Genomic DNA, 23,817 nt, shown 5'->3' with positions numbered 1-23,817 from the left:
TACCTAACACCTCTGTTTAGTGGTCAGCCTTATATACCTGTGTATATCTGGGTGTCTGTGTCATTTTGTGTGTGTCTGTGCTTTGGGCTACTCTGAGTTTCATGGCCAGAGATGGCAATCCTGTTTTTGGGCGTGTTGCACTCCGATAGCATTTGTTCTGCCCTGAGGCGCTGATACCATCAGATCAGGGGGGCTTCCTCCAACACTAGACCCACTAACGGACTGCTCACATTGCTTTCAGGTCTTCCACCCACCTCTCAGATGCACGCCATATTGCCACAATCATTCTAAAGGGCCTTTTACACACAAACAACAGACCAGTTTTGTCTCAGGAAGCCCTGTTTGAAAGACACAAAGAGGTTTGTCTCCATCTCCATGTCGCCATTTTAGTTTAATGATGTTGAGTGGGGGAGAGATGGGGAATTGTGAGTAGTAGCAAGGGAAAGGAACAGTTTCTTATGTTGACAGGCGACAGTAGATGATTACAAAGTCAGAGGTTGTTGTGCAGGGGCGCAGAGAGAAGCCGTATTTTGAGTATCAATACATTTTAAAATATATGTAAATGGATTCACAAAGTCTATCAAAAAGGAACAAGATGATAGTCAAGAGAAAGAATGAACAAAGATAGAGGTAAAAAGCTCATTTGAAAGCTTTAAAACGGACACAGATTTGCAGCACCTTTTCTTTAGATTTTTCATTTGTGTATAGTCACCTGAAACTAAGAATTGTTGTTATTTTCGTTAGCTTAGAATGAGCCCTTCATATCTAGGGAGCAAGTCCTCTTTCACAGAGCCCGCCATGTTGCACCGCCATGTGTAATTATTTCTTAGTTACTGCATATATGCATTTTGGAGACAAATTAAGGTTCATGTTTACAGAAGATTAACTGTAAGAGATTTAGGAATTTAAATATTATTTTACCTGTCCACGCAAAGAAGATTTAAACATTAAAGCAAATGGAGAGTGACCACACTATACAGCAACTGACGGTCATTGATACTGATATTCTATGGGATTGGACGTCTGATCACCAGTGTTCGAACTATACTGTGGCCTTTGGGGGACTTCCAACGATACATAATAGCTACAAGTGTATGCACTATACAGGATTTACCCTATTATACTTTATCGACAGGAATTGATAGGTCAAACAGCAGCTACAAATAGTGTATAACAAAGCATCAGGCTGTCTTTGAGATTTCACATGAACAACGGTTAAAGTTACTCAGGCTACCGAAGAATACCATAATTCCTTCGTTCAATTAGGCTTAAGCGACGTACCCCAAGCTTCCATCTTTAACCGTTTTGCCAGCAGCGTGTTAGCATTTGAACAAAGTGCTGTGTGTCCACAGTGTGTGCGGACAGTATTGCCTGAGGCTATTGGGACACTTAGGTCTCAGTTTGTGATCTCCCTGCAGGGGAAACGGCCTCTACACTCTAAAAAATTAAACATTGGGTCAACAACAAAAAAATATGTTAACGTTTTCCACTAGAATTTTTAAGTTAAGACTGCTGGCAGAATTACATTAATTCAAAGCAATGTTTTGAGTATGGTGAATTACCTTTTAGGCCACAATAAAACACATTTCTAAGTAACATGAACTTAATAATTGTCAACATGAATGCAAGTATTTAAGTTGATCAACATGTTTTAAGTTAGGTGAAGAAGCTTTTTGGCCACAATAAAACACATTTCTAAGTAACATGAACTTAATAATTAAGTTGATCTCTGCAAGAGTTAAGTTGAGCCCTGTCCTATAATAAGGACCTTTTCCTGTGTTTCCCAGGAGGCTAAGTTGCTCAAAACTCCAACCTTGGTTGCGGGCTCCTCCCGCCCACAAAACAACCAAGGTTGGAGTTTTGAGCAACTTAGCCTCCTGGGAAACACAGGCTATCGTGATGCAATGCCTCATGAAGACAGTTGGGTCTTTGTCTAAGAGAGTTGGAGATCTTTGATGGGACAATAAGGACTTCAGAGAGGACTTCAATTTTTAAAATATAAACAGACACCATTAATGATCAGACTTTTTTTCCAAATGATATTCAGGCTTACCATGTGCTGTGTCTGCTCTTCTGTCATGACCTTGAGAACAATTCTTTAGCCAAGCTCAGCAGGAACCCCCCAGAAATTAGGTGTAGCTACAGAGCCTTGCTGTCTTTGTGAAGCAAGAAGCAGTTCAAATCAAATGATTACAACACAATCTGAGGAAGATGAGGATGGTGTGTGTGTGTTTGTGTTTGTTTGAGGGTGCCTGAGGGAAAACAGCAAGAAGATGACAAACACCTTCTGAAAGGTTGCTAGGAGTATTTAGAGGCATGAGGGGGATGTCAAAACCTGGCAACCGGACAGCAGCTAAAGGTGCTCAAAAAGAACAGAAATTCAGACAGTAATATTCATATTAATTAGAACCATTTATTAAAATTAACAGTAGCACTAAATCCTTAAAAGTGCAAACAGCAGCATTTGTAGGCTACATTCTCCTAAGACACAAAACATGTACTCAGAAGCTTTATGAGGAGGAACAGTGTTATAAAATGAAGTAAAACCCTGTGCATGAATCACCATCCTTTGACTTGTACACATGAAAATGATCCAAAACAAAAGACAGGTGGCTGGACATTCAAGGCACTAATTTCAACATCAAATGAGCAAAGCTTCTTTCAATCAACTTTGGCAGTACTCACATCATCATCTCTTCTCTCATCAATATCAGACTGCTCACACTCCTGACTAACTCCAGGAAAAATATCCAGCAAAAGAAGGCACTGCATATAAAGTTCAAAATACACTAACACCCTCAGAGAACAGAGAGATCCTTTTCTATGCTGATAACTTCCACTGATTTTTCATACTATCACAGAAACAAAAGAACGTGTGTGTGTGTGTGTGTGTGTGTGTGTGTGTGTGTGTGTGTGTGTGTGTGTGTGTGTGTGTGTGTGTGTGTTCTTGTTTAACTACATTCGTCCAAAAACCGGAAATACAGTATACTTGTGGGGTCCGGACAGCTTTGTGGGGCCAAAATGCTGGACCCCACAACTTTAAAGGTCTGTTTGAGGGTTAAGACTTGGTTGTAGGATTAGGGTTAGAATTAGGTTCTGGTTAGGGTGAGGGTAAGGGTTAAGGTTAGGCATTTAGTTGTGATGGTTAAGGTTAGGGTAAGGGGCTAGGGAATGCATTATGTCAATGACGGGTCCCCACAAAGACAGTGGTGTGTGTGTGTGTGTGTGTGTGTGTGTGTGTGTGTGTGTGTGTGTGTGTGATGTGAGCTTCTCCCTCACGCAAGGTTGATCAAGTCCGCTCTAGAAAATACCATAGCATAGCTTCTGGAATGCCTCAAAGGTAAATTTCAACTGCTTGGGATAGCTAAGGTTAAGAGCATAGATTACTCCCATCAGCAAAGCGACATCAATCCCATCAGCATAGCACAGGATCTGGCGACATCAATCCCCTGTAGGATCTTGGTTCCCTCGACTACGATGGTTGCACACCCATCAACGATGATAGCAATCTTCATCACTTGCATCACAAGGTCTGCATCGAGCTCCTCCACATCCTTGCAGATGAAATTAAAAGGTGTTAGGATGTATAAAATACATGGTTCAAGCTCTTCAGGGTGACGTGCATAAGGGAATGCAGGGTGACCATGTACTTCAACGCCTAGCCCACAGGAGGCTGGTGCACGGGATTGAAACGGACATATCTCCACATAGGAAGGCTACAGAGACATGCATTTTTAATTGTATGCTCTCCAGTTATTGTTGTTTTGTAGTTTACCATCATATTTATTCATTAATCTTTGTTTGACATTTCATATTCACTGTTTGTATTTTCTGTGACTGAATGTGGTTTTAAATCTGTTGAGGTCTGTTCAGACTGAAAGTAAAGACACTGATGATGTAATACACAGTCAGAAAATAGAAAGCAAACAGCTGATTTATTTATCTGACTTGTAGAATAACGTCAATGATTGAATTGTTTTAAATGTTTTGGAATGTGGAACAATTAAATGCAAATAAATGAAATAAAACAAGGCCTCATGCTGATTATTAGTGACTTGATTTGATGGATTTATTCTTCCTGTTGTGTCTGTGTTTAAACTCCTAATTAAAAGGTAAAGTTTCCATCCACTAAAAGTTCTGTTGTTGCCGCTGACAGACTCAGATTATTATTCTAAGAGTCTGACAACATTACCTACAGAGATAGAGCTTTTAGTTAAAGAGTAAGATCCTTTTAGTTTAACATGACACAGCCCCGAAATCACCATCACCAAACCCACCAGACTCCATGTAAATAATCAGGACTTTTAGCGTGTATAGAGCCAGCATATTTCCACCAGACTCCATGTAAATAATCAGTACTTTTAGCGTGTATAGAGCCAGCATATTTCCACATGTAAATGTGTGAATTAAGGGTTAATTTCAACCAAACCAGAGTGGTGATTGTTGGAACAGTGGAAAGATGAACCAAGACGGCTTTTAATAGTTTTATTTAGTTTCTGTCCACTTTGAAATAAGTGTGTTTAATAATCATAATATTTCTATTTTAATTAAATGGAGTCTGGTGGAAATATACATTTAAATGCTCAAAATGAATATATTTTTTTAATTTCTCCTTATACTTATACATTATTTTAGTTATTAAAATGCTGTACATTATTTAATACTCAAGTAAAGTACAAATGCGTTTAGTTAAGTACAGTACTTGAGTACATTTATTCAGTTACAGACTGTTATCAGGGATAACAGGTGGGTTAATTAGCTCAGGCCCCACCCTCCCAGCACGCTAGGTGACATAAATCAAACACACCTACTGCCATGTCACCAACAGGTGCATGCTGGTTGAGGCTAACATGCTAAATGCTAACATGTTGATGGATGACCCTCCCACTTCACGTTCAGACAGGTGAGGTCAACAACACGCTCTCTGTGATGGATGCTACTGTTCAGAGGACGGTTGCTAGGAAACGTAGCGTTGTGTGTGTGTGTGTGTGTGTGTGTGTGTGCCCGTGTGCACTAAGAACAAACACTCTTTCTGCTGTGTGTGTCTGAAGTTGCTGTGGAGTTTATATTGTTTAAATATCTCTGTGTTGTTGCCATGCACCTTAACAATGGTGTCCGCGTGTTGTCGGCCATTTTAGTTGAACTGTCTGAGTTTTGCTCTCTGTTCTGTTTTCTCTAGCCTGGTTGACCCCAGACCCTTCTCAGTTGTAACTGAGAGTGGGTCTGGGAAAGGTTCATTGACAGTTCATTTCCAAAGGGGCGTCACCAACGGACGCCGCTCAAATGCCTCTGGGCGCATTGGATAGTCCTTTAACCAATCAGACCAACAATCCAGGTGACGCTGCTCTTTGGTAGCCGTCATGTTGAATGTAAACAAAAAGCTGCTCGCCGTCGCTGCACTATCGTTGTTGCGTAAAGCCCGCCTCAGCGGTTGTGATTGGTGCCTCGATTTTGGGGACATTGGAAATGGGTTTGAATGGGTTCTTGGCCAGACTGACTTGCAGAGCAAATCTCAAATATGCCGGAAGTTCGTCAGGGTTTACCCAGGCTAGTTTTCTGCTGCAGAATGTTTCTGAAATGAATTAAATGTTGGTTTGGACACTGATGTCATGTTTGTGTGTTGACATGTTGATGCACTTCATTTTGTCCCCCAAACATTACTGTGATCAAGGGCTTAGGAACCGGGGGGGACGGGTGGGACGTGTCCCCTCCAATATTGGAGACAGTCGCATTTGTCCCACCCAAAAATTATACAGCGGAGGAGAAAAATATTTGATTTTGAAATCTTTAACTCGCATGCTTTTATTTTGAAAGCGCAACAGAGCGTCTTGTCACCGGCCCGCCCCCTCAACTGCTCAGACTGTTTGGGAAGCGGGGGTCTGAAGCTGGTGACAGGTCGTCAGAGGTTAAGATTGAAAGACAGCAGCAGCTCAGTTTAAGTGATTTCTTTCTCATTGGGAAGAAAAGGAAGAAAGGAAAGGAGTTGGTAATAATTTTGTCCAGGAGGATAATTATATTTTCTGTCTAACGTTAGACTTGTTGATGTTAAGCTGATGTGATTCAACATCTAACTAGTACACTCTTGCTAGGTAAACGTTGTTACTATTAACGTTACTAGCCAACGTTGGCTGGCGAAAATATGGCGGACTTTCCAGTAATGTAATCATGGACAAAAGCGATTTGACACTAAAAACAGTATTTAAGATGATTGTAAAAGAACATGATTTTTCTATTAACTTAACCCATGTAACTTGAAAACGAGCAACGTTACACATCTCCCACATCTAGAAAGGAGTTAGTCTGTCTGTGTGTTTTTCGCTTGTTCATGACATTCCCATCAGTATTTTTCTATACCTTATCCATCTCCACTGCTTTCATATTAGAGATCAGATGAAGTTCAGCTGGAAACTAACAGTGGTGACATTGGTGAGGGTGATGTAGGGAGAGCCAGCACTGCAGAGCTGCAGGTAGGTGGTATATGAAGGGTGAGATGATTTTGTGATTTTAGTTTGTTGATCATGAGAGGAAGGTTTGAACATGATAAGAAGTGAACATGGTTTAACTTAAACAATAATATAACAAACATGATTTTAATATTGCACTAGCTTTCCCATCAGTATTTTTCTATACCTTATTCATCTCCACTGCTTTCATATTAGAGATCAGATGAAGTTCAGCTGGAAACTAACAGTGGTGACACTGGTGAGGGTGATGTAGGGAGAGCCAGCGCTGCAGGTAGGTGGTATATATTTGTGGCTGCAAATGACAGGAGGAAAACACATTTTGGCTCTTTTGCCTAGGCCAGTGTTTTTCAACCTTTTGTGTGCCACGGCACATGTTTGACACTGAAAAAAATCACAGCACGCAAATTATTGAATGCAGGGCTGTACAGTGCTATCCAACTTTTATTTGTAACAGAAAACTACATAGGAATTGATATTTATCAGTTCATTACATCCATTCTAATGTCTTTCGTTTACCTTTACCTTCGCACACCAGTTAATTAGTGGAAATGTGGAAGGATATCACACTCGAGAGTAAAAATAAGTTGGTTTATATGTTAAAATTCTTGATGCTGTTTTTGCCTTTCACCTTAACCTTTGCACGTATCTGTGTCTGTTCATTGAGGCATAAGATACAACTAAGAAAAGAAAATGTATTCAGAAAATTTGAATTCTAATGTTGATCAATATATGCTATTTATTAATCTACAAAACTGGATGATTAGGCCTGATGATAATTGATTTGATATTTATCAGTTAATTACTGCCATTCAAAATGTGTTTTCCTTTATCTTTACAAATGTATCTTTTTAGTAGAATAATGTATGTTGGTGAATGTTTTGCAGTGTAGTTAATTTATGACATTTCTGTTCAAACCATTAACGGATCTGTCAGGTTTCCGATATGTGTCCCCCCCCAATGTTAAACTCATTCCTACGCCCCTGACTGTGATACTGTGACTGTTGAATTAAAAAACACACCGAGCCAACAGAGTGAACTGTAAGCTGAACTGAGCATGTGTAAAGAAAGAGAAGGTGCTGTGCTGCCACCTGCTGGCTGTCTGACTCAACTGATATGATGCTTTCATACAATGAACATCTCATTCCCACTCCCAGCAGTGATAGGGGGCTGCTGTTAAAGGTATATATGAAGGTAACATGATGCATTCAGGGGAAAATAGATAGTAGACCTAAAGAAGTAACGTTATGTAGGCATATAGCTAATTATGGTATTACAGTTCTCTTAATACATCCATGCTAGCTACCGCTAATAGCTACTGGCCGATAGCCCCGCCAGTTTGGGAAACGCTTCATACATGACGTTACATCCACGTTACAGGCTTTACAGCATACATACTTCCCTCGGGTGTATCATAAGATAATACCATGGACGTATTAATAGAACACATGGTGAATTACAACCATTAGCTATATCCGTTATTACAGCTACAGGACCTCGGGAGAACAGTCATGTGAGCGGGCGGGCGCAGTCCCGCGGCTCTGCTCGCGTCCATTATGCGCGTTCGTCATACCTAGTTTAATAACTCTACTAATGAATGTTAAAAATGTTAAAAACGTGACGTTTTAAACAAGGACCCTTTAATTGTTCGGGCTGGTTAGTTTATGTACCCCAAAAAAAAAGTACCCACTGAAATATAGACGTTTCTTTCGCCATGCGAAGTCTATGTGAAAAGTCTTTCTGGGCCATGGGGTGCAGTACCACCGTTATCCACTAAGCCCATGGTGGCTTTTAGACATGGTGCTTTTCCTGGGGGCTTGATCTTACCCCACTCTCCCCTATTATATAATTATTATTATTTTTTTGTTGTTTTGTAACTGTTTTAACCGTTTTAATGTATTTTGAATGTGTCTTCAGTGTTACAGTAAAATACAGTTGTTGGTTGTTGTTTTTTAAATATCTTGACCTTCTTTAATTCTATTGGTTGCTGTTAACTTCCCGTCCAATCAGCTGTCGTTGTGAGGGCAGAGGGGCGGGCCCTCCGCGGTGAAGAGGAGAATGACCGTTATCCGTGATGATGATGAGAATCTGTTCTTTTCTCCGGTAAAAACTCTGCGTTACCGGACCGCTGATTACACTCACTGAACCGGACAGAAGGTAAACATATATATGTGTGTGTGTGTGTGTGTGTGTGTGTGTGTGTGTGTGTGTGTGTGTGTGTGTGTTAATATCGTTTTACATCCACACAGTTTGTAGAAGTTGTGATACCAATGCTGTTAGCATCGTTAGCCCGCTAGCATCGTTAGCAGTTAGTGTAGCATTGCCAGACATAGCTCTCCAGAGCACAAGCTAAAGTCAGTGTGTGCTAGCTTGTAGGCTAACAGAGAAGCCAGTTAGTGGTTGTTTTAAGTGACTGAGACATTTTGTCTCCACCGGTGTTTCGGTTTAAGGAGAGACCATGTTAACTGGCGACCGTCAGCCAAATGCGTCTGTCAAACGTTACACAGAGTCTCTAAAAATTAGCAGGCAGCCAGATCAAGTTGTGACCATACCACACTGCATGCAAATAACTGACAAGTTGCTCTTGCTCAGAAATTGTCTTTATTTTGTTTGATTCCCACATATATATATATATATATATATATATATATATATATATATATATATATATATATATATATATATATATATATATATCAGCATCCAGCATTCACAAAGCAAATTTTCTCAGAAATTGCGATCTCTAGTTTTCATGTTCCTTTACTTATTAATTTAACACAAATAAGATAACATGTTATCAGCAAAAAACAGCAGAGATAATATGACAATAAGATCCTATACAGAAATTATTAAGTGTGCAAATGTTTCAGTTTTGAACTTTTTGAATGGGGAAAATTGTCTGGAAAATTTTGAATATTTCAGAAAAGTGATGAAAATTCTGTATGATAGCCTGCATCTCCCAATTGCACTGAACAATTTAATGTTTGTATGAAGTTTCTATGTTGAAAAATATGGAAGTAGTTAGGTGCCAAAGAAATGCGACATGGGATTAATAAAGAATATTCTTTAGTAGAAGAACAGAGGTCTACTATGGGGAACACTTGGTAAACTGTGGTATAACGGTAATAATGGTCAACTGTTTGATATTAAGCCAAATACCGGACCAAACCGGTATACTGAATTTTACCACAAGGTGTCACACTTGTCTCAGCCGAGTGAGACTAGTGAAAAATTACACAACTCTAGTCCACATGGTGGCGGTAATGTGCCTCTAAACCAGGACTTTTTTAACCTGCAGTGCAGGGACGTGCACAGGTACGGGCTATTGTTGCCCAAGCAACTGATTTGCGTAGCTGCCCCTCTGGTGAAAGAGCCTAAATGACTTTGTTTATATTCTCATACGGAGTACTGCATATGAAAGAGAGGGAAAGCAAAGCCCTTTTCTAGCTGCTTTCATGTGAGTTTTTAAAGTTATGGCGATAATGACAAATGCCGTGTGAATAGTAACCAAAAAAATCCACTTGAGCTTTGAATAATGTGCAGCTTCAGCTTGTAACGTTTGCATCACGTCGCGCAGCATTGCCTTATATTAAGGTAAAATGCTACGTTATCAACCAAAGCTAATGACAGCCTATGTAGCAGCAGCAGGCTGTTACATTAGCGTGTGTTCTGTAGAGAAGAGAGAGACTCAGGGATGGGATGGTTTGGGCTCTTGATCTTGATCATGCTAGGTTATACGTTGTTTACAGTCAATATGTTACTTGAGTTTTCAACCAACAATCAGATGTGACTTTAGTGAAAGTCGCCGTATTTTGTTATGAAAAGATAAATGAATGTCCCAACTGGTTAATGTAATACATTTTGCATTTAAAAAAACAAAATGTATAGCCTAATGTTAGTTTTGTGTGCCTTCACAACAAAGACAACTGAAGAAGAGAGAGAAAGAGCTCAAAGAAGCAGCTAAAAGATCTGCAACTTTGCAGAGCTGGATCTTCTCTGCTTCTCTTCATAGTCGTCAGATTCATCTACCAACCCTTATAGAACTGGCTCAGGTTTGCCTTGAACCAGCTCTTAATTATGCCGTTATAGGGGAGCTTATTCCCCGGAGTCCTTATGTTTTTTCTCCCAGCAGTTTTCCTTGGATTAGGGTGGCACCTAAATCATGGTTGCAGCTGTCGCCGTGGTCCTGCTCTACGCCCTGCTACGCCATGAACTACTACAACTACTATTTCTAGTCATAGTTCCATTATCTTTATTGTGACTATTATTGCCACTGTTCATCACACCCCCAACCAGCACCATCAGACACCACCTACCAAGAGCCTGGGTCTGTCCCAGGTTTCTTCCTAAAAGAGAGTTTTTCCTCACCACTGTCACACTGAATGCTTGCTCCTGGGGGAATTACTGGAATTGTTGGGTCTTGGTAAATTATAGAGTGTGGTCTAGAGCCTCTCTATCTGTAAAGTGTCTTGAGATAACTCTTGTTATGATTTGATACTATAAGTACAATTGAAGTGATTAAAACTGCCGGCAGGCCAGCTGTGAGAGAAGCATTTGATAATGTCAAGCAACCGTCCTACATTATTACATTACATTACCTACATTATTAGGCCTGTTTTATCAGAAGCATTTTCTTTAAAAGTCCAATAACTGATTATGTTTTTGCCTGAGAGTCAGTTTCCTTCTAATGTTAAAACTCAAATGTGAACCGTTTCCTAACTCTTCAGATAATAAACAAGTGAAAGTGAGTCTGTCAGCGGAGAGCTGTTTCTGTCTGCAGAACAAACTGAAAGTCAATCAATAGAGATTAGAGATGAGCTGTAGTGAGATCATGATGGTGGGAGGCCTCACAGCTTCTTGGAGCACAGGAAAGGAGACATTTTGTCACACCGCCCGTCATTCCAGTTCATTCCTGTAGAGAGAGTTTCCAGAGTTTTAATGTCTTAACTTTTTATCTTTCAGACTGGAACATACGACCACCTGCTATACGTTTATAGATCATTTTTGGATCATCATGTTTATTTAAAAGACAAGATGTTTTATATGTTGTTGTTTTTTACCCTTATAGTTTATCTGAAGACAGTTCTCATCTCCACCTTTGTTGTCAGGCTGCCCCCAAGCCCAGCTTTTGTAGTCGAATGTGGATCCATCAGACCACATCCACACGCCCTCCTGGAGGAGAAAGAGAGAAAGAAAGGATCCTCCTTTTTTTCTGTTGTTTTATTTAGAGTAATTTTCCTCTTTCTGTTCTTTATTTCTTTCATCAAATTTCATTTTTTTCGATAGCTTGAGAGATGAGTGACATCACTTCCTGTGATGATAAAACTCTCACCTTCACTGAGTCAGAGCCTCCCATCCAGGAAGTTTGGTTTGCACCGGTCACTTGGTTAATGAAGGTTCTGAGGAATACATGTTCCTCTTCTGAGTGGACTGAAGCCAGATTCCCACCATCATAGTTGCAGAAGTTCTAATGTAGACAATATAATAGGTTAAAAACATTTAAGAAAAAAACATAAACCTAATCACAATTTTAACAGATGCGATCTCACGACATCTCATTTATATACTGACATACCTTTGGACAATGCAGGACTTTTACTGTAACAAAGTATTAATACTTTTAGAGACTGTCCTCCCCCAAAAAACAGTCCCATAAGTCCTTTGCTCAAGCAGCAATTAGGACTCATATTTAGGTTTATAGTGCAGCGCCCTCTAATGGCCATAGTAGTTATGACAGCAGCAAAGCAGGAAGTAAAGTGATTTCTTTTTTGCTCCTGTCATAACTACTATGGCCACTAGAGGACACCGCCACTAGAAATCTAAATATAGGTCAGGACAGTCTCGATAATACTGCTGTACCTCTGCATCGGTCCAACTCTTTCCCTGGATGTTGAAACTGAAACAGCGAGAGCCGAACTGAGTCCAACCAGGAGGGCAGGGACCTTCAAGACAATGTTGAGTGAAGCATGTGAAGTTGATCGACCTCTGTCTGTCCGTAGCAAGCTCACTTTTGTTTTTTAACTGCTGTGAGGCAGTGTTGCATATCTTCTGTTTGTATTGTTAATACATTATATAGATAATTTTGCTACAAGCTCCTCCCATCCTTCTTTCAGAAACCTAACATAATGGTTTTCTCCCTAATCCCTATCAGGATGTAATATATCTTTCCGTGTGATGCAATCAGTCAAGAGCAGATGTACGGGAAGTTAACATCTGGGCGTACAGCCAGGGACAGCGAGGTCAATGGAGCTCAGCGTAAATTCTTGCAGGAAGACTTCTAAACTTAATCACATTTCTCTCTCTTCTAAAACTGAACAGCTGTAGAGGTGTTCACTTTTATCTAACCAATCAGAAGTGGCCTTGCATTTCACAAGCCAATCACAGCATGACATCCCTGTTTTAAATCTGTCTCTCTCTGCTGCTCAGTTGTCATTTCAGGTTAAGAGCACAACTTCACTTCACCTTTTCATGGCCCGTCTCGCGTTGGTAGCAGCTGATGTCTATCCTAGAGGATATCTCTCTCTCGCACTTGTCCTGCAAGCAGTTTTTCCGCTGCCCTGGCGCATGCACGTGGGTGCAACGGTAGCAGCCTGGCAGCGCAATTTCACTCCAGCAAGTTACTTCCACACGACTGCAGTCCCGGGGATTTTGCCTCGTTCGCAGCACCTGACTCGCCGCACGGCCCTGCTCTGACCTGCACAGCTGGCCTCCAGCAGCCGACTCTCAGCCGCCGGCATTAAATGTACTTCGGTCGGTTTCATCACGGCAGAGGAACCGCCGTGTTCAACTCAGCTGGATCATCCAACCCATCAAAGTTAAGTTGTCTCTTCGGGCATATTTGTTCATTCATGTTTGTCGCCCACCGGTAATGCAATCAGGTTGCTGCGGCCTAGAGTTCCGGGCGCCGTCTAAACACTGGCTTCAACCGTAGCTTCCTCTGCGTCTCTGGGGTCTACTTACCGTAAATTCAATGATACAGACAGCCGGGGGCATCATTTTACTTCTATACATGCATTAAGGTTAATCGTGCACTTAGGCAGGCACGTCTATTCTCTATGGGGCTCACTAGGCAAGCTGCTTTTTATCTTTTCTGACATCGCTTATTTAGTGTGCTCTCAATCATTCAGTTACGTTCTACATTTGCCTCTGTAAATCTCATGTATGTCGCTACAACAACTCGGTATATGGTCATCCTCTGTATTCCTTTTACATTCGTCCCGATGTCGATGATCTCCCCGCAAACCTGAGATCTCTAAAGCCATAATCCTGGTAAGCATGCATGTAACTGGTTGTGGTGTATTGATCTCTGAATATGCTCACATTCTATATAGGTTCTAGATAGGTTTTATTGACAATTTTAATCTGTTTTGGGAACGTGGCTCCCAAACGTGGCTCAGTAGGGATGGGATTCATCCCAATAGACGCGGCAGCCAGATGATGTACTTTGTCCGTAGTTAGAGAGTAAATGGTAAAAGTAGTTTCATCATCGTACTTACCCAAGTTGGTTCTCTTCAAGGCGTCTCTCTCTGAAACTGTCATTATGAGAGGAGAGGTTATCATTTTTCTCAACAGAATCAGAGTAGAGGTAATTTGTTTAGTTTCATTTTTTGAAGACAAACTTCTTGTATTTTATAAGAAACAAAGAGCCAAGGCGGTGTCAATGACACATCTGGATGTTTTAGGGATTTAATGATGCTGACTTAAAAGAAACTTTAGGACAATCATAATATTTACCGGGAACTTTCCATGTAAAATGATAACTCGCATTTGCCCATTATTAGACTACCGCCCTTTTGGTTCCAAACTCTGATTATTGAATTCATCATCATACTTACCTGAGTTATTCAGCTTCCTCTTCAGGTCATCTCTCTCCTCAGTCAGGTTTTTGAAACCAGCCTCAACATCTGAAACAGAATTCCCATGTCTGTTGCATTAATCTAGAGATGACAGGGGGTTTCTTTCCTCTTCTTCATCTAATACCGTATCATTAGCTTTCTTGTAACTGCACCAGTGATCACTAGTGATCCTAAGATGATTTGTTTTTGGATCTCATCCTCTCCACGATGTAAGAACACAGAACTGAAACTGCTGTGTTATTGAATGTTACTGCATAGTAAAAAAGAAATGTTGATTATGATGTGGCACTCTGTTACCATTCATTAAGAGATCTACACTTATACACTTCTTTAATCTGCACAGTAGCCAGTTGCACTTCATAGTCTAAAATGATCTGATTAATTCAAAGCACCAACAGTGGAGGATCATATCAATCCTAGTGTCACATTGCCAGACCTATCTCTACAGCTCTGTGGAGGAAGGTCTGGCCCCTCCACACATACACTACACATAGGAAAAAACACGGTCAGGGGTTGTTTGCATTTCTTTAAACCAATCACAATCGCCTTGGGCGGCGTTAAACTCTGGAGGCAGCGATGTGGCTCTGCAAAATCATCTCGGGAAGGAACTTGTTTTGGTGAAACATTTACACCCCACAAAAGAAAACGCCTCATACAGAATTATATTAAGGTAACTGTTGACAACAACTGTTGGCAAATCCCCGATAATCACTCCCAAAACGTCTCAGTTAGAGAGTAAATGCCCAGTCCATGACTAAAGAGACAGTTCACTTTAACACATAATTTACATAGTTCATTCATCTATCAATTATAGGTAGTTAGTTTAAAGTAACACTAGAGAACTTTTCCCGCTTCGGTCCCCCTACAGGTTGGAAGCAGAATTGTCCATTACATTATATCATGCAAGTTTGCCAGATTGGGTAGCAAGAGCTGTAGTAGGGATGGGCGATACCACACTTTTAGGATTCGATACGATACCGATACTTTTTCTTGCATTTTCATCGATATCGATACCGTTAATTTCTTATTGGCAATTTTTGTCAGTAAAAATATTATTACATTTAAGACAAATCACAAGACAAATACAGACCATTTATACAAAATGTTTTATGGTCAATACATAATAAAATTAAAATTAAAATAAATAACATAAATATGAATGAAATAAATTAAATATGAACAAAAACATACACATTTTCAGGCCCTTGGCTGTGTCGCTGTCGGCTGTGTCGCACGTTGACGCTCATTCGCTCGTCTCCTGTCACATGACATGGGCCAGCTCAATACGCCGCCAGGTACAGGGGTGTCCCGGCACATAGTAATTTAAGTAAGTAATCTAAAACAGCTGAAAGTGATGCATACACCCCCAATTATTATTTTTTAGTTTATATCGATATTTTTTTAAGGAAATCAATGCCAAATGAGTAGTGTGAGTATATCGATCTATCGATACCACAGGATCGATACGCCCATCCCTAAGCTGTAGTTCCAATGAGACAACCTGTAGGGGGACCGAAGCGGGAAAAGTTCTCTAGTGTTGCTTTAATACTTGTTAACAGTTACCTTTTACTGGTTCAAATATGTCCCTTTGTCATCTAGCATCCTGTGACCTATTTCGTGCTGGACTCAAAGTTTACTGGCTGACAAATGTGACTGGTTAATTCTTTAATTTCCCTTTATTCATTTCCTGGCCACTTGGGGACGGAAGACTTCTGGAACATGATAACACACACAACCATGACTTTGTGAAGTTGTTATTGGCTGATGTGTTAGCAAAACAATTTCCTTTATAGATATGCAACAGACACAGAGCAGCATTAACATTGATGCAGAGTAATGTATCTGTCCACATGATGAATCAAAGTCCCTGTTATCCACTCTTCTTGTAGCTTTTTTCTGCTCCTGTTTGCCACTTCAGTGTTCTGCCTGAGAAATCATCTCATCAGTCCTCACTGACAGGATTTAACTGGGATATTTCACGTTATATTTAACACGCGTAACACCTATATTTACCTTGCTTGGACTTACTGTATACCCCTTAAGATCTAAACCCTGATTATTGGAGTAGTTTCATCATCGTACTTACCAAGGTTGGTTCTCTTAAACTCGTCTCTCTCTGAAACTGTCATTATGAGAGGAGAGGTTATCATTATTTTCAACAGAATAGTAGTTTGTTTAGTTTAACTTTGGGAAGACAAACTTCTTGTATTCTCTAAGAAACAAAGAGCCAAGGTGGTGTCAATGACACATCTGGATGTTGGCTGTATCATATGAGGGACCACAGACTTTAGTGTTTAAGGGTTTAATTTTATTTTAATAACCAAGAACACAAATCAGGAACTCCAAATAATAATGTCTGATCTTCTTCTACAGCGTCACAAACAACTTTAATCTTTTGTTACTTAATGATGCTGACTTGGAAAGACACTTTAAGACAATGGTATTTAACTAGGAACTTTACAGGTACATTTGCCCAATATTGGACTCTCAGTCTCTCTTCAGTTGGATTATGTGATTAAAGAGATCAATAAATGTAAAACAACATTTCCAACATGGAGTTTCTTGAAAAAAACTAGTAAATTATTGTTCAAGACTAAAAATGATTACAATGTTTACTGTAAGAATACGGTGAGTGTTGTAAAGGATATTATTTTAAAATAAAAAATTAAATTATGATTATGACATTATATGATTATCAATTTCAGGTCATATTGTCCAACCCTACTGCACAGTCATAATAATATGTTTCTAAATGCTCTTAGAGCAAGTGATTGCCATAACTTGTAAGAGAATGACTTTACTGGAACTGAGGTGGTTTCCGTTTTAACTTTCCTGTTACAGAAGTGAGATGCTAAATTAGTAACAAATTCAGAATACTCACAGAGAGAAAGAAGAAGGAAAATGATGAGAGCAGCTTGTAGCACACACAGGAGTCCAAGGATCACAGCAGCCAGCCTGTACCGTTTTATACCTGTATGTAGAACACACACGCATACACACACACACACACACACACACACACACACACACACACACAATCAGATCAAACTTTTTCAGTTACATAACTAACCCTAACCCTAACCCTAACCTTCATTTTGTGGAGACCTAATATAACCTAACCCATCAAGCCACTTTACTAATGGTTCTGCTATAATTATGTGACTTAAAGTCTCTAAACATCTGATTAATATAGCATGTATAACTGATATATATAAAGACATAAAGTGTGAGTATTTATAAGGAAACATACATATATGGTAAAAAAACTGTTGATACCACAGATTCACATTTGAGACAAAACTGTTGCAGGGAAAAGTTTCAGCAGTCTGAACCGGCCCGTCTCAGCTCCACTCAAACAGCTGGTGGTGTCGCTGGGACTCAGTTTGTAATGTTGCCAGAGGCTGGTTTTAGAACGTCAGGGACATCATCTGTTTCAACAGACAATCAGCTCATAGCAACTCAGATGGTCAAGTTACAAGCTGTCAACTGGTCGAAATGGAGTTGGAGAGAACGCATGAGAGTGGTCGAGTGAGCTAGTGCATGAGAGGGAGCGGCGTTGTTCGCTCTGTGATTCAGAGAAATAAAACGTTTTTACCAACATGGTTTCATCCAACGAAGGAGGAAGAAGGACAATTTATAAGTATTTCTGGGTTTATTAAAGGACAATTCGAACCTAGGGGTTAATAACGTGTACCGAGTCGATCGTTCTCTGGGTCATGTTTTCATGCTAATCGATTGTGTCTCTAGCTTTAAAGAAGCTACCGCAAAACCGGTGGTTAGCTGCTAACGCTAGCTTTCAGGGCACTTGGTAAATCACTATTTTATACCACTAACAAGGCTCAAAATAGCACCACACTTAAATGGTAGCATAATAAGGGTCCCTACATGCAAACCAAAGCATTGAGAACTTTGTAAGTGTACAGACAGTTTATTAAAAAGATAGATTATAAAGAAAGTAGCTTTCTTGTTTACTTTCGGGTGCCATCATATAAAATAGTGATTTACCAAGTGCCCCGAAAGCTAGCGTTAGCAGCTAACCACCGGTTTTGCGGTAGCTTGTTTAAAGCTAGAGACACAATCGATTAGCATGAAAACTTGTCCCAGAGAACGTTCGACTCGGTACACATATGTTATTAACCCCTAGGTTCATTTTGCACCGGAATTGTCCTTTAAGGGACAGTCAAGCAGAATACCAGAAGGCTGTGAAGGTGGCGAAGATGCACCATCTCTCTTCTGTCATAGCTAGCAGTTGCCATCAACCTAGATTGTTATTTAACACTATAAACTCTGTCGTGAAAGCTCTGCCGGAGGTTTGAAAGTCTGCCCCCACCCCCTGACCCAACTTACGGTTGACAGCGTCGCCCCTCTCTTCACTCGAGTGTCCAAAACATATGGCTTTAGATCAGATGATACAATTATAAAATCAATCATTGACCTTCGGCCTAGGGTACTCTGGTACCAAGTACACTTATGAGCATCCCTATGTTCGAACATGGTGTTCGTTATAGACAATCCATGACTAGCACAGAAGTGAACAATGAATAACCACTCGGGCTTATATCAGGGAGGCCGTTCCAATCATGCCTCTCCATGTGTCTCCATCGTTGCCCACGTGCGTGTTGAAGTCCCGCAGCAGAACTATGGAGTCCCCCACTTGAGCCCCATTCAGGACTCCATTCAAGGTCTCCAAGAAGGCCGAATACACCAAGCTTTTGTTTGGTGCATATATGACCTTCACTGCCACCCGTGTGGCAGTGTACCCAACCCCAGCGGTTCCTCCCACAGGTGGTGGGCCCTTGGGATGGAGAGGGAGGTGCCATGTTGCTTCTTCGGGCTGTGTCCGGCCAGGCTCCGTGGCAAACCCAGCCACCAGGCGCTCACTGACGATCCCTTCATCTGTGCCTGGCTCCAGACGGGGGCCCCGGGCTTCCTCCAGGCAGGGTAACTCTACCATTCCTCGTTGAATCATAGGATTTTTGATACATCTAGACATGCACATGAGGATCGCTCTGAGGATTTTCTGTTCAAACATGTGAATATATACTGTTCTGTGTAACATGAGATGTGGTGATGGGGGTAGGTCCTGGGGCCAATCAGTCAGCTCCAGCAAAGTCACGTCCTCTCGAATGTGCCCTCTGACCACATGCCTCAGCCAAATGGAAGACAATCAGCTGTGGCGCACCCACCCACTTTCTCATCAAACATTAGAGAGACATGCCAAAGAAACAACAGAGGAGTAAAGAAGTGTGGAGAAAAGAATGGTGGAGAATGACAGGAAGGAAACATAACGTAGTGTGGTGCTAATTTTCACCTGAAGATTAAAAAAAAAACAGGAAGATGCACTATTTTTGACACTTTGAAAGTCATGAGGAGAATGTTAAAAGTTTACTTGTTTTTTACCGTGTAGGCTTAGAAGATTAGAAAATCTTCACGATCAATCAAAATTAGGCAAATAAAAATGTAAAGATCTTTCTGTTTCGATTTCTGAAGAATGTAAGATTGTACTGTATTTATGAGGTCATTTGTGTGTAGAAGTTGCTCTGGAAAAACTTGTGGTCTATGTTATAATTATTGTTTTTTATTATTTCATCATAGTATTTCTTTAAAATACTGTACTATTGTTTACACTTATGAGCACAAACATTTTTATTTAATTGTACTCATATTTGGTTTTTTTTAATTATTTTTAATAGCAAGTATGTGTAATCTGATTTGCCATTAATTGTAATAATCTTTTTCTTCTAAAAAGGCCATTATGAAAAAACATCACATACCCATTTAAGAAATGATCAGTCTCTGTATTGATACCGATGAGATTGTAATAAAAAGGATCAGTATCGTATCAAATTGAAAAAGTTTGGTATGGCCCATCCCTACTATGGCGATGATACGTCTCGTCTCATTGGTGTACACTAAGAACGCTGAAGACGGCTCATTGGTGTACACTAAGAACGCTGAAGACGTCTTATTGGTGTACACTACAGAACGCTGAAGACGTCTTATTGGTGTACACTGCAGAACGCTGAAGACGTCTCATTGGTGTACACTAAGAACGCTGAAGACGTCTCATTGGTGTACACTACAGAACGCTGAAGACGGCTCACTGCAAGTAGCTGCAAGTGTTCACTCGTCTCCTCGTGAATCTTTGGTCTGAACTGCACTCCACAATACAGTTCAGTACTGCAGTTTACTGTGTCTTTTCACACGTTTTTAACAAGTATTTTCTTAAATGTAGAATGTATTCAGAAAAATGTAACTGATTTTTTCTTTACCTGGACCTTAAAATATAAACATCGCACTCCTATGAAAATGAAGTAAAACAAATAGGTAGTATTTGGGTCGTAAAAGGTAATAAAAGATGTTAAAATGCATAAATGGTTAATCAAAAGCAAATATTTGAAAAATAAAATGACAAAAGCTATTTTCACATTTGCACTTAACCTGAGATTGCTTTGCTACCATTGAATGTAGAAGATAAGATTACTAGGTAGCCTTGGAAGGATCACGGATAGAAAAAATATTATTGCGTGGCCTCGATTCATTATTTCGTGGCCAAACGTTATTAGGCGTGGGAACGAGAAAAGTGTATATAAAAAGCACAACAGACTTTTGCGCTACTTTTATAACTTGAACTTATGACTGCCAGGGGCACCAGTCCTCCCTGAAATATGACATACTTTTCTATTAACACAACAGTATCTCAACTGGCAGTAACATGGCCATTTTTAGCTCCCCCATTAAAGGCTCTGTTACATCTTAAAAACGCTGTATCCATCTGCACACAGTGGTTTGGCTGGATGGTAATTATGTTAAATCAGAAACAACGGCGACGAGGAAGGTTGCCTCCGCCGAAGTTCATAACTACCTGACAATGGACAGGGCATTAACCAGCTTAAACCATGGTAACTTGCCAAAATAACATATATATATATATATATATATATACATATATAGGGGACAGCTGAATATTGAAAGGGAAAAGCAGGACGGAATCGAATCCGCGACTGCTGCGTCAAGGCCTGAGCCTTAGTACATAGGGTGCATGCTCAACCAGACTAGCAACGGGATATATTTATAGTCCGCTCAGCTCAGACGAGCCAGGGAGCTAACGCTATGCTAGCAAGATTCAAAGTCAATAACATCGTGCACGGTTGGAAATCAGTAAATATAATTTGACAGTATGTTTAACCAGTGGCGGTTCTACATTGAATTACACCCAGGGCGAGATCCCCTTCGAGCGCCCCCCCTCCCCCTCCAACAACATAAGTGAAAGAGAAAATTATATTTCTCAATTGCACAAATCCTTCATTAGAGCATTTGAAAAACACACTTAACAGAATCCAGTTATTCAACTATTGCAATTACAACAGGAAACACACTTTTTAAGGTGAACAATCTCCACAATGAAAACAATTCTGCACAAAATATGACAGTATAGGTTATCATAACTTAAAATAAATATACACTATATACATAAATGTGCTAATATATAATAATGAGCAACTGTATGATTGCATTAGTAGCCTATATGCGTAATATGAGTAATATATACAATAATAAAAACATTTTTAATTTAAATTTAATTTAAATTTAATTTAAGACCTTGAATTAATAAATTAATAAAACGGTATACAACAAGCACTATACACTATATATATATATATATATATATATATATATATATATGTGTGTCATGTGAAAAAATTAGGACACCCATGCTAAAGTTGACTAAAAAGAGGAATAAAAAAATCATCTTTTGGACATTGATCTTAATGCCTTAATGAAACGGAAGAAATCCAACCTTCAAGGACACCAATTTTATTTGTAAATGAATAATGTATCATAAATAAATAAATGTTCTTCCTTAAAATACAGGGGGCATAAGTAAGTACACCCCTATGTTAAATTCCCATAGAGGCAGGCAGATTTTTATTTTTAAAGGCCAGTTATTTTATGGATCCAGGATACTATGCATCCTGTTGTTGACAGCATATGTTGGCGTTCTAAACTCCGGTGGATTCATGAGGACTAGGGTTAACTGCTCCTCAGATCTCTGCAGGGTAAATCCAGACAGCTAGCTGGACTATCTGTCCAATCTGAGTTTAGATTTGCGCCACCCATGACAATTGTGATTAGTTTGGACTAGCCAGACCCTCCTCCTGGAGGAATTCACATTTTCCTTCTCTTTTAATGTGGCACATTCATTTAGACATTTAGTTAGACAGTCAGTTTCACCAGAACTCCTTTAGTAGGTGTCCTATAACACTTTTTTATGGACACTCTGCAGCCAATCAGAATCAAGTATTCACCCAGACCATGGTTTAATGTTTTATAATCCCTAAGCCTCTAATATGACCACCACCTTCTATAACTACATCACACACCACACCCACATTCAGTCTCTGCTGGTAGATTGTGATGCATAAATAACTCACAAATTGACATACTTTAGAACTGTATTTGTATGAATATTTGTACAAAAACAGTACAATGTCTTTTTCTTCAGAGCAGCCACACTCAACAATAAAGTGTGAAATGTTGACCCTTTTCAGCTGTCAACTTCTTGTCTTTGAAAATATGTTTCAAGAGTTTCCTCTTTGTCAAATAGTAATGCTTGGTTTCAAACTTAGGGTACCGAAAAAGTGAAGGAAATATGAACAGACCTGGTAAAAATGGATCTCAGTTTGATCTGCATCTGTGTGGTTAGCTGCATCAAAAGTAATCATGGGAAAATTGCACTTTTCCAAACTGATGCCTGCCAATGGCCCCTCACCACCAAGTGACTCTGCATGAAGTAACACTTGTTAAGATGATGTCGAAGCCACGACTTATTTATTTCGTTCCCAGGCATTAATAACGCATGGCCACGCAATAATATTTTTTCGATCTGTGATCCTTTGATCCTTGAGATTACTGTTAACATTGTTGCATTTTAAAACTGAACCTTATAATGGTGAAACCATAAGAATTTCTTTCTCACCGGGCTCTGCAGCAGCCACGTTCCTGTCTTCATCAGAGCAGATCTTTGATTCAACCCTCTTGGCTGAGGGGTCAGGGACGTTTCCATATAGATGATCCTCTTTATGGCAAACCATCTCCATATTTTAGCCACTGGAGAGTGATGAAGGTGTTGGTCAAACTGTTCTCTTTAAATTATGCTGATCTCTGATCAGATACTTCCTTTATGTTTCTCTCTGCTTACACAGCAACTCTCTCTCTTCTTCCTCATTTTTTCATTTCCTTTATCACTCAACTTATAACTTGAACTTATGACTGCCAGAGGTTGGCACCGGTCCTCCCTGAAATATGACATACTTTTCTATTAACACAACAGTATCCCAACATGGCCATTTTTAGCTCCCCCATTAAAGGCTCTGTTACATCTTAAAGTGCCCATATTATGAAAAAAACACTTTTTCTGGGATTTGGGGTGTTATGTTGTGTCTCTGGTGCTTCCACACACATACAAACTTTGAAAAAAAAACATCCATGCTGTTTAG

The 23,817-nt window shown here is 39.9% G+C and overlaps 1 protein-coding gene across 1 annotated transcript; it reads right to left on the bottom strand.

Annotated features, from left to right (window-relative positions):
• Positions 1-11,128: 11,128 nt before the first annotated feature.
• Positions 11,129-23,459, bottom strand: LOC116035376 (C-type lectin domain family 10 member A-like). The gene is made up of 9 exons (XM_031278412.2): positions 23,298-23,459; positions 17,199-17,288; positions 16,404-16,439; positions 14,297-14,365; positions 13,905-13,993; positions 12,321-12,485; positions 11,794-11,928; positions 11,522-11,633; positions 11,129-11,373 (listed from the first exon to the last, which is right to left on the bottom strand). The coding sequence occupies exons 1-9, from the start codon at positions 23,416-23,418 to the stop codon at positions 11,309-11,311; spliced, it is 882 nt and encodes a 293-aa protein (XP_031134272.1). The 5' UTR covers positions 23,419-23,459; the 3' UTR covers positions 11,129-11,308.
• Positions 23,460-23,817: the final 358 nt, after the last annotated feature.

Source organism: Sander lucioperca, chromosome 12 (assembly GCF_008315115.2).
Source record: "Sander lucioperca isolate FBNREF2018 chromosome 12, SLUC_FBN_1.2, whole genome shotgun sequence".
In the NCBI taxonomy this organism is placed as follows: domain Eukaryota; kingdom Metazoa; phylum Chordata; class Actinopteri; order Perciformes; family Percidae; genus Sander; species Sander lucioperca.
This window is presented reverse-complemented; position numbering and strand designations above follow the sequence as displayed.

Coding starts and splice junctions, on each gene's coding strand:
- LOC116035376 (XM_031278412.2), bottom strand. CDS start 23,418: ATGGAGATGGTTTGCCATAAAGAGGATCATCTATATGGAAACGTCCCT. Junction 11,929..12,320: donor AGAGTTGGACCGATGCAGAG/GTACAGCAGTAT, acceptor TGTCTACATTAG/AACTTCTGCAACTATGATGG. Junction 11,634..11,793: donor GAGGCTCTGACTCAGTGAAG/GTGAGAGTTTTA, acceptor TTTCTCCTCCAG/GAGGGCGTGTGGATGTGGTC.